This window comes from Atractosteus spatula, chromosome 3 (assembly GCF_055471065.1).
Source record: "Atractosteus spatula isolate fAtrSpa1 chromosome 3, fAtrSpa1.hap1, whole genome shotgun sequence".
Taxonomy (NCBI): Eukaryota; Metazoa; Chordata; class Actinopteri; order Semionotiformes; family Lepisosteidae; genus Atractosteus; species Atractosteus spatula.
Genome location: NC_142708.1, coordinates 1,194,089 through 1,210,901, shown reverse-complemented (window position 1 = coordinate 1,210,901; position 16,813 = coordinate 1,194,089). Strand labels below are relative to the sequence as shown.

The following is a 16,813-nucleotide window of genomic DNA, read 5'->3' as shown; positions in this document are numbered from 1 at the left end:
AATTCTTCCTCAACATACATTGTAAGACTCGTCAGAGGTACTTTAATTTACTTCAGTTTACAGAACCAGCTTAACAACTTGTCAATGGTTCGTTCAGCTGTTTTATTTTTGACATTTTGAATTGTTTTTAACGTAAAATTCCATTTCTGTTTTAAACAGGTTAATATTTGGAGTGGACTTTTAATGGATATTTTATCTCCTCATAATTAGTAATAGATTTATTATAAATATAAACCTTTGATCCATATCTGGGAGTAATCTCTATTACTGGTTTATCGTTTACGAAATGTCATGATGTGGTTTGAATAATTTATATTATTGATTTTTTAAAATAATTTAACCAGGAGGAATGTTGCAAACGATAAGATGTCGGGGATAAAATGACTTGGTTAAAGCACTGCTGAGCTTGAAGTACAATTGACAGTGACAGGGCCTGTGTATCAATCTGCATGAATCAACAGCCAGCTGGCAGGACAATAATGTCTAAACTTGTGATGTTGAGTTGTAAAGTCCGAGTAGAAGATGTAAGTGCCCAGGCTCTGCACAGCACAGCGCTGATATTGCCAGGGTGTGGGTACCCCCACTAGCGGGGGGTTCTTGGCAGCGGTCAGGGGTCAAGGCCGTGCCAGTGGCCCACTGGCAGCAGCGTGGCAGTGTGCTGAGGCTGGCGTCAGACCCACCAGGACTGCCTGGTCACACAGCGAAGGCACCGGGGCCTGGTGGCTTGTTATTCAAAGCCATTGCCCCTCGAGATGGGGTGAGAAAACTGAACCGATGGGTCAGACCTCTGCGGCGTGTGAGGTTATGGGAACGATTCGAATACCTAAACCAGAGGATCGTCTGTATGGCAACAGGATGTGAGGGGTTTAGATCTACATGGATTTAGAAACGTTAGGATCTGTTAGAGGTTTTGAAGTAAAGTAAAGTGTAAAGCCTGCAGTCTTGTACAGCTCTTTGACTTTGTTGAAATATATTCTTATGTTCTTCATCCTTCCATTTTCTTCCAATTCAGGATCGTGCAGGAGCTGGGGTCTATCTCCGCAAGCAGCGAGCACAAGGCAGGACACACCCTGGACGGGATGCCTGTCCATCGCACACTCAGACACAGACACACGCACACACGCACACACTCACACCAGGGCCAGTTTTTCCAGAAGAAAATGAACTTTCCAGCATGTCTCTGGACTCTGGAAGGAAACCAAAAAGGACATGATGAGAACATGCAGACTCCACACAGAGGACACCCCAGACCTTCAGCATTGCGTCATCTTGCATCTTTCCTATATTCTTAAAACATTTATTGCTCATGTGAATGTTTCTCTTACCTTGTAATCTATATTTTTGTGTTTGAGATGTTTAAGAATGACGCAGGCTCCTGCACATCTGGATCATGTCCAGAGTGTCTCCACACTGACTGCTGTCCAGTCTGCAGCAATATCACCTGAGTCCATCCAGGCACACGAACCCTCAAGAAATCAGGGCTTCAGAGGTTCGTCAATCGATGGATCAATCAGACCCATTATTTTATAGCTCTGTTCACAGTGTAGCATCTCCCAGTGCTTCACAGCAGGAAAACAAAAACAACTTTAGAACAGAAGAACGATTCCCAATGTGTGGAGGCTATCTACCGCATGGAACTTATTTGGATACTATTAACTAGCTAAGTTATCCAGTCCGCTTCATGAAAGACATCAGGGTATCTGCTATGGGATTTTGAATACAGTACTTGAATGAAGGCCCTTCACCGAGAGTTTAGGACAGTCCTTTAGGTCCTGAGTGGATCCAGTTGCTCTTCTCTGGACTGATACCAGAGCAGCAATATCTTTCCTGTAATGCAGCACCCAGAGTATTCTAAATAAAATATTACTAGTCCATTGGACAATTTTAATAAGCACCCCTTAAATTAAAAGCTATGCTTTTAACTACACACCTTAACATTCTTTTTACTGTTTCCTCACGGTGTCCAGAATATGTAATAATGTGTTTAAATAAACACTTACAGGGCCTTATAGAAGTATTCACACCCTTGTGGTGTGCAATGGTTCTGAAATTCAAAAATGATGCAGGCACATCTTTTCAAACATGATATTTTATTCAAAGCCTGAATGCTCATGTGACAACTTCTAAATGTAAGACTTCTCAGTAAATGTCCACAAAGCTGGAGAGAAGTATGTGGATGGTTGAAGGGTTCGGACCTGTGAATGCAGTAGTCCAGCTGGGGACGTCCTCCACATTGCCTGGTGCGCCTGTGTGCAGCTCTTCTTGGTGGATTTGTCCAGCTGTCTCGGGGAGCTGGGGGACAGCAGTGGTCAAGCTCTATACAGGCCATCTTTATGGACTGACAGGAGATTGTTAGCTCATGGACCTCTTCTCCCCCCTCACCAGCTGAGCTCTGCAGCTCTTCCTGTGGCCACTGGCCTCACAGTAGATCCCTCTCCAGTGTCCCCCTGATCCTCTTCATCGTGCTCAGAGAGACAATAAGAGTCTCTGACGTTTTTACACTCTTCTCCTGATCTGTGCCTTTATACTGTACATCTTTATTCCTTAGATGTTTTGAAAGCTCCTTGGTCTTGATGGTTGAATCTTTGCTTGAAAGTCACTTCCTGACTGAGGTGTATTTATTCTGAAATCATGTCAACCACTATCACTGCACACAGACAGAAGCCACCCATCTAATTGCCTGGCTCATTCAGGTAATTTTGAGCACCTAAACTGATGTAGGTTAGTCTCAGCCAAGGAGCTGAAAACTAATGCAATCATGACTTTTCAATTTTTCATGTTCATTATTTCCTTTTTTTCTTTTTTGTTGTTTTGAATGTGTGGAGTATGGAGTGGGTTGCGTATATAACACATATCGATTGCCACTTAAAATTATCATGACTGCATACTCTAAAGCAGGGGTTCCCAAACTAGTCAGCTGAACCCCTTGAACCTAAATTATTTGCCTTTAAATACCCCCTTGAGATTTTAACTAAATCAAACTTTTCAATAAATTTAGATAAATGCTACAGCAACCCTCTTAACAAGCTTCTTTTCACTTGGTAAAATATTGATATTACTACTGTTGTTTTTCTTATTTTTATTGTTACATTGTTATTTATTAATAGGACTATTTAATTTGACATCACAGTTTCACGAACGCCCTGCAGTACCGTCACAAACCCCTAGGGGTTCGCGAACCCCTGCTCTAAAGTAACAAGATGGGAGACTTGGGCGAGGGTCAGAATACTGCCACAGGGCACTTTCAGTTGTTTCTATAAGTAGGTACTTGAAGCTCAGTGTTGCCCATCTGTGTTGGAGTGCCAGCCCTCTCTCTCCTTGTGTGTGGAGGGTCAGGGGAGGACAGCAGAGCTGTCTGTGGGCAGCGGGGCGTGGGCGGGGCCTGCTGCCTGTCTGCGTGATGGTCAACACGTCAGCAGAGCTGAGCTCGCTCTTACCTCCCCTGGCTGACATGAAGACTCGGGGTGGGGCTCACAGTTCCACACTCGCACCACAGGGAGAGGAGAGGGGAGGGGAGAGAAGGGAGAGGAGAGTACAGAGAGGGGAGGGTAAGGAGAGGGGAAAGAGAGGAGATGGGAGGGAGAGGAGGGAGAGGTGAGGGGAGAGAGAGGAGAGTAGAGAGAGGAGAGGGGAGAGGGGAAAGAGAGGGGAGAGAGAGGGGAGGGTAGAGGAGAGAGGAGAGGGGAGAGGGGAGAGAGAGGAGAGTAGAGAGAGGAGAGGGGAGAGAGGAGAGAGAGAGGGGAGAGGGGAGAGGGGAGGGGAGAGAGAGGGGAGGGTAGAGGAGAGAGGAGAGGGGAGAGGGGAGAGGAGAGGGGAAAGAGAGGAGAGAGGAGAGGAGAAAGAGAGGAGAGAGAGGGGAGAGGGGAGGGGAAAGTGAGGAGAGAGAGGGGAGAGGAGAGAACCGCTCAGCACTGTGCAGCCTGTATGCGCACAGCCAGCTCCTTCTGTGAGCAGTCCCCATCAACACAACTGTACCCCTGTAACCCTTACACCTCCTGCATCCCTGTACCTCCTGTACCCACTATACTGACTGACCCCCTGTACCCCCTACACCCCCTGTACCCAGTGTAGTGACTGTACCCCCTACACCTCCTGTACCCCCATTACCCACTGTACTGACTGACCCCCTGTACCCCCTACACCTCCTGTACCCAATATACTGACGGACCCCCTGTACCCCCTACACCTCCTGCGTCCCTGCACCCCTGTACTGACTGACCCCCTGTACCCAGTGTACTGACTGTACCCCTACACCTCCTGCATCCCTGTAGCCACTATACTGACTGACCCCCTGTACCCTCTACACCTCCTGTACCCCCTGTACTGGCTGTACCCCTGTACCTCCTGTACCCACTATACTGACTGACCCCCTGTACCCTCTACACCTCCTGTACCCCCTGTACTGACTGTACCCCCTGTACCCAGTGTAGTGACTGTACCCCCTACACCTCCTGTACCCCCTGTACCCACTGTACTGGCTGTACCCCTGTACCCACTATACTGACTGACCCCCTGTACCCACTATACTGACTGTCCTGAGATGGTGTGTCCTGCCAGGACAGGCGGCAGCTCCCCGGAAACCCCGCATTGGATAAAGGTGTTAGACGATGGAAGAGATGTGAATGAACAGGACGCGTTGACTGTAAGGCCTGGCACTGGGAAGCACAGCCGGATGGAAGCACTCTGCCCGGTGGGACAAGCCAGCTGTGCGTGAGCCCGTCGCTCCGGCGCTTTGCGAGCGAGCTGGTCCCGACGTCAGCGACCTGCGGCGACGGGCCCGGTACTTCTCCCGGCGGCAGGTGTGCGGGGCGGAGCCGTCGGCCTCCCAGCCCGGCAGGGGATCCGAGCGACGCGGCGCCGACAGACACTGCCGACGTGCGGGCGTGAGCACCCGCACACTGATCCGCGGGGAGAGGGAGAGGGAGAGGGAGAGAGACAGCCCAAAGTTGCAACAAGCCCTGCTCAAACTCCTCAATCTCATCATGACAGCCGGATGTTTCCCCGAGGCCTGGAACCAAGGACTGATCACGCCCATCTATAAGAGTGGAGATAAACTCGATCCCAGCAACTACCGGGGCATCTGTGTGAACAGTAACCTGGGGAAGGTATTCTGCAGTATCCTGAATACACGAATACTGGCCTTCCTTACCGAACACAATGTCCTGAGTAAAAGTCAGATTGGCTTCTTGCCAGATCACCGCACATCTGATCACATTTACACCCTGCACACACTGATAGACAAACACGTCCACCAAAAACACAAAGGAAAAATTTTTGCCTGCTTTGTCGATTTCAAAAAAGCATTTGACTCGATTTGGCATGAGAGATTGTTTTATAAACTACTCCAAAGCGGCATAGGGGGCAAAGTGTACGACATCATTAAATCAATGTATTCAGAGAGCAAATGTGCAGTGAAAATTGGAAACAAAAGGACTAAATTCTTCACCCAAGGCCGCGGGGTGAGACAGGGCTGCAGCCTGAGCCCAACACTGTTCAATATCTATATCAACGAATTAGCAGGAATGTTGGAGCAGTCTGCAGCTCCTGGTCTCACACTACACGACACAGAAATCAAGTTCCTGCTCTACGCAGACGACCTGGTCCTGCTGTCGCCCACAGAACAGGGGCTGCAGCAGAACCTGGCACTGCTGGAGCAGTACTGTCAGACCTGGGCACTGACAGTCAATCTGGACAAGACCAGAGTTATGGTTTTCCAGAAGAAAGCCAGACCTCAGGGAAACAGGTACAAATTCACACTGAACAACAACACATTGGAGCACACATCCAGCTACACATATCTCGGTCTCACCATCAGCTCTTCCGGGAGTTTTGACCTGGCAGTGAAGGCACTGAGGGAGAAGGCACTCAGGGCTTTCTACGCAATAAGAAAGAGGCTCTTCAACATCAACCCACCAACAAGAATCTGGCTCCAAATACTTGAAAGTGTAATCCAACCCATTGCCCTATACGGCAGTGAAGTGTGGGGTCCCCTCACAGACCAGGATTACACCCAATGGGACAAACACCCCACAGAAACTCTGCACATGGAGATCTGTAGAAACATCCTCCGTGTGCAGAGAAGAACTCCTAACAACGGGTGCAGGGCCGAATTAGGCCAGTACCCACTATTGATAAACATACAGAAAAGAATATTCAAGTATTGGCTACACCTAAAAAACAGTGACCAAAATTCCTACCACCACAAAGCCCTGCTGAGCCAAGAGCTGAGCCCAAAACAGAGCCCCCTGAGCCAGCTGGTCCTGAGGCTCACCGACCTGAGCCACACCGACACTAACCAGCCTCAGGACAGCACTGCTAGAGCACCACAACCCAGACTCAACCACATCACAGCACAGATCAAACAGCAATATCTCACACACTGGGACACACACACACAGACACAACATAAACTGGAATGTTACAGAACCTTAAACAGACAATACACACTAGCTGAATATTTGACCAAAATAAAAAATAACAAACAGAAACAGACCCTGACGAAGTACAGGCTCAGTGACCACAACCTGGCCATAGAAACTGGGCGACACAGGCAGACCTGGCTGTCCAGAGAGGACAGGCTGTGCTCCCACTGCCAGCGGGGAGAAATAGAGACAGAGGTGCACTTCCTACTGCACTGTGACAGATACTCTGGGATTAGAGAAACATTCTTCCCTAAATTCAGAAATCTAATCCCAGAGTTCCCACACCTGCCAGAATCACAACGGGTCCCAATCCTACTGGGAGAGGGAGGAGGGAACTCAGTTGAACTGGCAGCCCAGTATGTGATCTCCTGTCACAGCCTGAGGAACAGTGAGTCTGTCTCCCAATAATGCTCCAGCCGCCTACAGAATATGTCAATATTGTATAATATGTCTTTGTTGTAAATGTCTGTAATATGTCTGTAGATTTTATTTTACTTCTATTTTTGTTTTGTTTCATGTAAATATAATTACTTTCATTTGCTTTGGCAACACTGATTGTACCCATCGGTCATGCTAATAAAGCACCTTGAATTGAATTGAATTGACAGCCAGAGCGGCCAGCCCGCCGTGTCCAGACAGCGCGCAGCGCCGCTCCGCTCAGAGTCCGACAGCAGCCCGACAGCAGCCCGGCCATGACTGCGCCCCGAGCGCCGAGCCTCCCAGACAGCCTGCTCGGTGAGTGCCCGCCGGGGTGGTCAGGGGGTCCGGGGGTCCGGGGGTCAGTTCAGCGCTAGGGCTGTGATCTGCTGGGCTGGGGGAACAGCACTGCGCGACCAACACAATCGCGTCAAGAAGGAAAAATAAGAATGACGAATTAAAAACGATACGGTCCTTTTTAGCGTGTTTTTTTATGCTAGGCAGCGTCATAACTAACGGTAAAAATGGGAAGAGCGGTTTTTTTTTTAAAGTTTGGGAAGTTCGTAATGCAGAACGTTTAAACGGTCGATTCGCGCTTCTTCACCTAGTTCTAAAAAGCAACAGTTCAAGAGCCAGAGACATGAGTCTGGTTCAGCCTGGTTCTCCAGGGTTTGGAGAGGTCTGCCGTCTCGCTTCCCCGACTCTCACCCGGGGGGACTCGCCGGAGCCCCCCGCCCGGAGGCTCGCTGGGGCTTGTGACCCCGGGGCGACGGCGCCCGGGGGCTGTGAGGGTGCGGGAGCTGGCAGCCGCGGGGTAAAGGAGACACGGTGCGGGACCGACGCGCGTTTATCCTGGCATCTGGACCGCTCGCGTGAATTAAAGTCTTCAGCGCCGCAGGTGGGAAAGCGGGCGTGCGGTACACACGGACACACGGCCGCGGTGCTGAATGAACCAGGTCTTGCGCAGGACGGGCTCCTCCGGGGACATGCGCGCTGGGTCCCGGGCGCCGCTGCGCTCGTGCGGAACGGGGCAGCTCGCGGTTCTGCCCTCTGCGGGTGCTGCGGCTGGGACGTAAGACGTGTTTATGAACCGTAATCAGCCCGGCACGGGAGGTCTTCTCATGACCCTGTAATAACATTCCGGGGAGGTGAGAGGCGTGTCCACACGCTGGTCTCTCGCCTGCAGAGTTTGTGCCGAGTGCAGGGGAGCTGGGGGCAGGAATACTGGGGTCCTGGAAAGGAAGGACTGTGGACTCAAGGAGGTGCAGTGGACACACAGACACACAGCAGACACACAGTGGACACACAGACACACAGCAGACACAGTGGACACACAGCAGACACAAGGGACATACAGTGGACACATAGCAGACACAAGGACACACAGGCACACAGCAGACACAAGGACACACTGGACACACAGTAGACACCAGGAGGCACAGTGGACACACACACAGCAGACACACGGCACATACAGTGGACACAAGGAAGTATAGTGGACTTTGTGGACTCAAGAGACACATAGAGGACACAAACACGTGTGCTCCATGAAGTGGGGGTAATCTGGGGTTCGGTGCTGACTTTTGCATGAGGCTTGCTGTCAATGACAGCTGCTCCTGTATTAAGATGCTTTTAACAGCTGTCTATCTCTTTGCGTGACTGAAAATGTGATTGTTTGGGAACAGGGTTGGGGGCGAGGGGTGAGAGGCAGTCCTGGAGTCTCCTCTGTCCAGTTTCTAGTCAGTCCCTTGGAGGCTCAGATGATGTGTCCAGTGTCTAGTCAGACTGCTGATGGCTCAGGGTGATACAGTACGTCCAGTGTTCAGTCTGCTGGGGGCTCAGTGTGATCTGTCCAGTGTCCAGTCAGTTTGCTGGACTGACACTATCACTGGAGTCATCCCTATCCTGTCTCCCTGCAGTCCTCTTTCCTACACTCCTGTCTGTGTCCACTGCTCTGTCTGTATCACTGGAGCCGGATACAGACAGACAGAGGCGGGGCGGTGTGGTGGCTCTGTTGCTCAGGATCTGCACCTGTGGCTGGAAGGTTGCCGGTTCGAATCCCGCAGCCAGCAGAGGAATCCTGCTCCTTTGGGCCCCTGAGCAAGGCCCTTAACCCCACTGCTCCAGGGGTGCTGTACAATGGCTGACCCTGGGCTCTGACCCCAAGCTTCTCTCCCTGTCTGTGTGTCTCATGGAGAGCAAGCTGGGGTGTGTGAAAAGACAAATTCCTAATGCAAGAAATTGTATAGGGCCAATAAAGTGATCCAGATCTTATCTGTCGTCAGTTCTGTGAAATCTCTGTTGTGATGTGTCGTTGGCGGGGGGGCTGAGGGCACTGTGCGCACGTGAGGATCAGCTCGTGGTTCTGCCTGGACAGAGAGAGGAGGGGGAACTGGGGGGTTGATGGGCAGAGTTAGCTGATCTCTTGCAGAAACAGATGTTACATAAGCAGCTGTAGGCCGCGCTAGTCTGGGGATCTTGCCGGGGTCTTTGTGCGAGACTGACGGTGCCGTGCTGAGCCCTGAGCTGCGCTGGGACTCCCCCTGCTGTGTGTCTGATCGGCTGCAGGCTCGTGGGAGGAGCTGCAGGCGTGCGCGGCAGGTGTGGAGGGGCCGGCGCGCACCCACTCCTCCCTCCTGCAGGGGGAGCTGGAGAGCATCCTGCTGGAGGCCCAGCTGGAATCCGAGAGGAGCAGCCGGACGGACAGGTCAGTGCAGCCGGAAGGGGTAATCAGCAGCCACTGATCAATAACCAATAACTATCAATCAGCATCTCTTCAGGAAGAACAGTGTGCCTGCACTCACTCATAACCACTGATCAATAACTGTATCAATCAACATCTCCTCAGGAAGAACAGTGTGCCTGCTTTCACTTATAACCGATGATCGATAACCCATATCAATCTGTATCAATCAGCTACCATGCATACACCTTGGAGTACAATTAAATCATTACTAATCACTGATTAATAATCTGTTGTCAGCATTAGTTGATATTAACATAATATGAATTAATCCAATAGACGCAGGGTAATGTGTCAGTACGTATTAACCAATTACATTACTGATTATTCTGATTATTGATTGATGACCCAATCTGCCGTGGTCAGACATTAGTAATCACTGAATTTTTATCTTTTTGTAATGATCTATAGTTATTTTACTTCATTATTTGTATAATGTAAATACACACTGGCATCACATTAGAAATCCACAATCATAATCAATTACTAATCATTATTTGTCAATTCATCCAACCAATCATCCTAAGTATTCAGAAATCATTATTGATTTATCAGCAGCAGCAATTAGCAATACATAACAGTTTTTCACTAACATTGTTGGTCGCCACGTTAACAAAAAGATTTTACTGCTCTGGAATCAGTACAGGAAAGGACAACCAATAGATTCATACACTGACAGGCTGGAGGAACTGAGTCTCTTTAGTCTGAAGGGAGTGTCCAACACTGACAGGCTGGAGGAACTGAGTCTCTTTAGTCTGAAGGGAGGTTCCCACACTGAAAGGCTGTATGTGTGTAACCCTCAGCTCCCAACTTCCTTTTCTCACAGCCCTCCTCAGGTTCTGAGCCCCAGAAATAGAGCCTCCCCCAGGACTGAGAGTGAACCAGGCAACAGCACCGAGCATCCCACAGTACAGGTACTGTAGACACTGTATACACCCCACAGTACAGGTACCATACACACTGTATACACTCATAGTTCAGGTACTGTAGACACCCCACAGCACAGGTACTGTAGACACTGTATACACTCACAGTACAGGTACTGTGCACACTGTATACACCCCACAGTACAGGTACCATACACACTGTATACACTCACAGTACAGGTACTGTGCACACTGGATACACCCACAGTACAGGTACGGAAGACACTGTATACACCCACAGTACAGGTACTGTACACACGGTATACATCTCTCTCTCCCTGTGCGTCAGTTGGAGGAGTGGCAGTAACAGTGTCTCTCTCCCTGTGTGTCAGTCGGAGGAGTGGCAGTAACAGTGTCTCTCTCTCCCTGTGTGTCAGTCGGAGGAGTGGCAGTAACAGTGTCTCTCTCTCCCTGTGTGTCAGTCGGAGGAGTGGCAGTAACAGTGTCTCTCCCTGTACGTCAGTCTGAGGAGTGGCAGTAACAGTGTCTCTCTCCCTGTGTGTCAGTCGGAGGAGTGGCAGTAACAGTGACTCTCCCTGTGTGTCAGTCGGAGGAGTGGCAGTAACAGTGTCTCTCTCTCTCTCTTCCTGTGTGTCAGTCGGAGGAGTGGCAGTAACAGTGTCTCTCTCTCCCTGTGTGTCAGTCGGAGGAGTGGCAGTAACAGTGTCTCTCTCTCCCTGTGTGTCAGTCGGAGGAGTGGCAGTAACAGTGTCTCTCTCTCCCTGTGTGTCAGTCGGAGGAGTGGCAGTAACAGTGTCTCTCTCCCTGTGTGTCAGTCGGAGGAGTGGCAGTAACAGTGTCTCTCTCTCTCCCTGTGTGTCAGTCTGAGGAGTGGCAGTAACAGTGTCTCTCTCTTCCTGTGTGTCAGTCTGAGGAGTGGCAGTAACAGTGTCTCTCTCTCCCTGTGTGTCAGTCGGAGGAGTGGCAGTAACAGTGACTCTCCCTGTGTGTCAGTCGGAGGAGTGGCAGTAACAGTGTCTCTCCCTGTACGTCAGTCTGAGGAGTGGCAGTAACAGTGTCTCTCTCCCTGTGTGTCAGTCGGAGGAGTGGCAGTAACAGTGTCTCTCTCTCCCTGTGTGTCAGTCAGAGGAGTGGCAGTAACAGTGACTCTCCCTGTACGTCAGTCGGAGGAGTGGCAGTAACAGTGTCTCTCTCTCCCTGTGTGTCAGTCGGAGGAGTGGCAGTAACAGTGTCTCTCTCTCCCTGTGTGTCAGTCGGAGGAGTGGCAGTAACAGTGTCTCTCTCTCTCCCTGTGTGTCAGTCTGAGGAGTGGCAGTAACAGTGTCTCTCTCTCTCCCTGTGTGTCAGTCGGAGGAGTGGCAGTAACAGTGTCTCTCTCTCCCTGTGTGTCAGTCGGAGGAGTGACAGTAACAGTGTCTCTCTCTCCCTGTGTGTCAGTCGGAGGAGTGGGAGTAACAGTGTCTCTCTCTCCCTGTGTGTCAGTCGGAGGAGTGGCAGTAACAGTGTCTCTCTCTCCCTGTGTGTCAGTCGGAGGAGTGGCAGTAACAGTGTCTCTCTCCCTGTGTGTCAGTCGGAGGAGTGGCAGTAACAGTGTCTCTCTCTCTCCCTGTGTGTCAGTCTGAGGAGTGGCAGTAACAGTGTCTCTCTCTTCCTGTGTGTCAGTCTGAGGAGTGGCAGTAACAGTGTCTCTCTCTCCCTGTGTGTCAGTCGGAGGAGTGGCAGTAACAGTGTCTCTCCCTGTACGTCAGTCGGAGGAGTGGCAGTAACAGTGTCTCTCTCTCTTCCTGTGTGTCAGTCGGAGGAGTGGCAGTAACAGTGTCTCTCTCTCCCTGTGTGTCAGTCGGAGGAGTGGCAGTAACAGTGTCTCTCTCTCCCTGTGTGTCAGTCTGAGGAGTGGCAGTAACAGTGTCCCTCTCCCTGTGTGTCAGTCGGAGGAGTGGCAGTAACAGTGTCTCTCTCTCCCTGTGTGTCAGTCAGAGGAGTGGCAGTAACAGTGACTCTCCCTGTGTGTCAGTCGGAGGAGTGGCAGTAACAGTGTCTCTCTCTCTCCCTGTGTGTCAGTCTGAGGAGTGGCATTAACAGTGTCTCTCTCTCCCTGTGTGTCAGTCGGAGGAGTGGCAGTAACAGTGTCTCTCTCTTCCTGTGTGTCAGTCGGAGGAGTGGCAGTAACAGTGTCTCTCTCTCTCCCTGTGTGTCAGTCGGAGGAGTGACAGTAACAGTGTCTCTCCCTGTACGTCAGTCTGAGGAGTGGCAGTAACAGTGTCTCTCTCCCTGTGTGTCAGTCGGAGGAGTGGCAGTAACAGTGTCTCTCTCTCTTCCTGTGTGTCAGTCGGAGGAGTGGCAGTAACAGTGTCTCTCTCTCCCTGTGTGTCAGTCGGAGGAGTGGCAGTAACAGTGTCTCTCTCCCTGTGTGTCAGTCGGAGGAGTGGCAGTAACAGTGTCTCTCTCCCTGTGTGTCAGTCGGAGGAGTGGCAGTAACAGTGTCTCTCCCTGTACGTCAGTCTGAGGAGTGGCAGTAACAGTGACTCTCCCTGTGTGTCAGTCGGAGGAGTGGCAGTAACAGTGACTCTCCCTGTGTGTCAGTCGGAGGAGTGGCAGTAACAGTGACTCTCCCTGTGTGTCAGTCGGAGGAGTGGCAGTAACAGTGTCTCTCTCTCCCTGTGTGTCAGTCGGAGGAGTGGCAGTAACAGTGTCTCTCTCTCCCTGTGTGTCAGTCTGAGGAGTGGCAGTAACAGTGACTCTCCCTGTGTGTCAGTCGGAGGAGTGGCAGTAACAGTGTCTCTCTCCCTGTGTGTCAGTCGGAGGAGTGGCAGTAACAGTGTCTCTCTCTCTCCCTGTGTGTCAGTCTGAGGAGTGGCAGTAACAGTGTCTCTCTCTTCCTGTGTGTCAGTTGGAGGAGTGGCATTAACAGTGTCTCTCTCTCCCTGTGTGTCAGTCGGAGGAGTGGCAGTAACAGTGTCTCTCTCTCTCCCTGTGTGTCAGTCGGAGGAGTGGCAGTAACAGTGTCTCTCTCTCCCTGTACGTCAGTCTGAGGAGTGGCAGTAACAGTGTCTCTCTCTCCCTGTGTGTCAGTCTGAGGAGTGGCAGTAACAGTGACTCTCCCTGTGTGTCAGTCTGAGGAGTGGCAGTAACAGTCTCTCTCCCTGTGTGTCAGTCTGAGGAGTGGCAGTAACAGTGTCTCTCTCCCTGTGTGTCAGTCGGAGGAGTGGCAGTAACAGTGTCTCTCTCCCTGTGTGTCAGTCGGAGGAGTGGCAGTAACAGTGACTCTCCCTGTGTGTCAGTCGGAGGAGTGGCAGTAACAGTGTCTCTCTCTCCCTGTGTGTCAGTCGGAGGAGTGGCAGTAACAGTGTCTCTCCCTGTACGTCAGTCTGAGGAGTGGCAGTAACAGTGTCTCTCTCCCTGTGTGTCAGTCGGAGGAGTGGCAGTAACAGTGACTCTCCCTGTGTGTCAGTCGGAGGAGTGGCAGTAACAGTGTCTCTCTCTCCCTGTGTGTCAGTCGGAGGAGTGGCAGTAACAGTGTCTCTCCCTGTACGTCAGTCTGAGGAGTGGCAGTAACAGTGTCTCTCTCCCTGTGTGTCAGTCGGAGGAGTGGCAGTAACAGTGACTCTCCCTGTGTGTCAGTCGGAGGAGTGGCAGTAACAGTGTCTCTCTCCCTGTGTGTCAGTCGGAGGAGTGGCAGTAACAGTGTCTCTCTCTTCCTGTGTGTCAGTTGGAGGAGTGGCAGTAACAGTGTCTCTCTCTCTCCCTGTGTGTCAGTCTGAGGAGTGGCAGTAACAGTGTCTCTCTCTCCCTGTGTGTCAGTCTGAGGAGTGGCAGTAACAGTGTCTCTCTCTCCCTGTGTGTCAGTCTGAGGAGTGGCAGTAACAGTGTCTCTCTCTCCCTGTGTATCAGTCTGAGGAGTGGCAGTGTCCAAATACTGACGTTGACAGATCCGGAGGTTCACAGTGGGTGTGGGACTGGGCCAGCCGACCCGAGAATCTTCCACCAAAGTAAGAACGCCACAGCATCCCCTGCTTGTCACTGTGGCACCCCACTGTACCCCTCAACACCCACGCTTCAGGCCCGACTCCGAATCCTTCCCTCTCCTGGAGCTGCATTGGCAGACAGTTAACAGAACATTACAGTGGACACGGATTATTTTTAGTGTGAATGTTAATACAGCCACTTGGAGTGAGTAGAAGACACCCCTGGGATCTCACCAGCCTGTCCCTCTCTGGTCTCTCTGTCAGGGAGTTCCTGTTCCAGCACCCCAAGCAGACGGGGTCTCTGAGTGAGAGGAAGAGGAGTTTCTTCTCCTCTGACCTTCTCTTCCTCTTCATCCCCTCCATACTGGCCTCACATCTGCTGACACTGGGTCTGGGGTAAGAGTGCTCTGACACCATGTCCTCGCCTCACTCGACAGCTCTCGAATAAATCACTGTACATCCATCCGCCCTCAACGTGCCCTCAACGTGCAGTATGGTGTCACCGTCCTGCTGTCCTGAACTGAACCACTTCCGAATACTCTGAGGAGCAAGACTTCACTAAAAACACGCAGGGAAAGGGATCCTTACATGAACGGCAGCTTCAAGAAAGTCTTTGAGCTGCACTGAGATCAAGCCATGAAATCAGTAGGCATGCAGTACTAGAGCTTCTGTCGAGCCCAGGCTGCAAACCAGAGAGAAGAAACGCCTTTCGGCTCTTGAGCCTTTCTCACACCCCTGAAGATGGTTCAGCTGCCAAAATGTCTTTCTTCTTTCTACTCTCCAGCTTGGGACTCGCTGTTTACCCGCTCCTTGTGTGTGTGATAAATGAGCTGTATGTCAATGTCCCTGATGGAGCCATCTCTCTCCCCTAGGATCTACATTGGCAAGCGTCTGGCCGCCTCCTCTGCGGGCGCACTGTGAGCCGGCGGACAGCTCTGGGCAGCGGACCCCTTTTTGTCGTCCTGTCTGCCCGCCACCCTGGGCTTTGTGCCCCTCCCCAGTGTGGGGGTGCTGGGCTTGTATCAGCGCTGTCACTGTCCAAACAGCCCCTCCCCTCCCTCGTGCCCTGCCAGTGTCCTGGAGTCCCGGCCTGTTTGGACATGTAGGTTTTTAAGGATAGCAGGTCTCTCTCCCCAGGGAGGGAGCAGTGCCTGGTGCACAGTACAGACACGACAGCCCTGGGGTGGGGGGCTCGTTTTACAATGGCAGGGCTTGGAGTGCGAAAGAGAGTGGGCGGTCATCAGTCCTGGTGTCAAGGAGCCCAGTGAGCTCCTCCATCCCCAGGGCTGCTCTGAGCCAGACCCTGCTGCCCCCCCAGTGGCACAGGCTGGCGTGAGGAGGGTCACACTGGACAGACCCCTGACGCGCCAGTCTGTCACAGTCAGCACTCAGTCCTCAACATTAGTCATTAAGGTCTTGAGAGCTCAAGGATGCTCAGAGCTTTGTCCTAGATGATCTGAAAATTACTTAATTTAACAAGTTTGACTGGTCACAGATAAAAATGGCCTAGGTTTGTAGAAGTAGATGATTTAGCACGGCTGCAGAACACGCTGGTCTTCTGCTCCCCATCGCCGGGCGGCTTTGGAACCAGGGCTCACGATTTCTGCAAAGCAGACTGACTGCTGCAGCTGTTGAAGCCATAGAGACAGCACTGTTAGACTTCAGACACATCCTGCTCACGGCCCAGCGCACGCAGGAGCTCATGTGGACAGCAGTAGGGTGCAGGGCTTTACTGTGGGGTCACTCTTGAAGAGAAGCTCACAAAGCCAGTTCCCTCTGCTGTGGCCTCTGTGAAAATCCTCTTCATACACAAACACTTTTAATCCCAAGTGAAAATGTGCTCTCTAACCCTTCACGAATACTACTCAAATGATCTGTTACTCTATAGCGCAGCTATTTGCAAACGGAGGAGTGCTGTTCCTACTGGCCTGCCTCCAACACCAGTCGGGGTCCAGCAGCCTGTACATCCTGGGATCTCGCTCGGCCCTTTCCCGAAGGAGTTGGGTATCTGCATGGGCAGCGTGACCTGTGTAGCCTGTCGCACTCCTCCAGCTGCACAGACCTGAGAGAAACACTCATTTCATGTCTCTAAGTTTCTAAGCGTTTCCCACGGCCGTCTCCGAGACACCCTGCTTCACCCTGTGCTGTTGTCCTGTTGTTGTACTACTAAAAATAAACTTTACTAATGTTTTACCCTCCAACCTAATATTCCTCTCTCTCATCCAATTTTAAATTATTTTAATTAACAAAGACAACCAGAGAACAAGAAGAACAGGAGTTTGGCCCATACTGTGTGCGGAGACCCCAGGGGCTGCATCAGACCCGCGAGTGTGGGTATCTCACACACACACACAGGCGAGCTGCTTGCATCATGTGCAT

General features: G+C 51.4%; 1 protein-coding gene across 1 annotated transcript; it reads left to right on the top strand.

The window, feature by feature from the left end:
• Positions 1–7,825: 7,825 nt before the first annotated feature.
• LOC148837228 (BCL2/adenovirus E1B 19 kDa protein-interacting protein 3) lies at positions 7,826–16,583 on the top strand. Its single transcript, XM_088910161.1, has 6 exons — positions 7,826–7,895; positions 9,408–9,546; positions 10,409–10,496; positions 14,361–14,458; positions 14,699–14,830; positions 15,307–16,583. Exons 1-6 carry the CDS (start codon positions 7,826–7,828, stop codon positions 15,353–15,355), a joined length of 576 nt encoding a protein of 191 aa, XP_088766287.1. The 3' UTR covers positions 15,356–16,583.
• Positions 16,584–16,813: the final 230 nt, after the last annotated feature.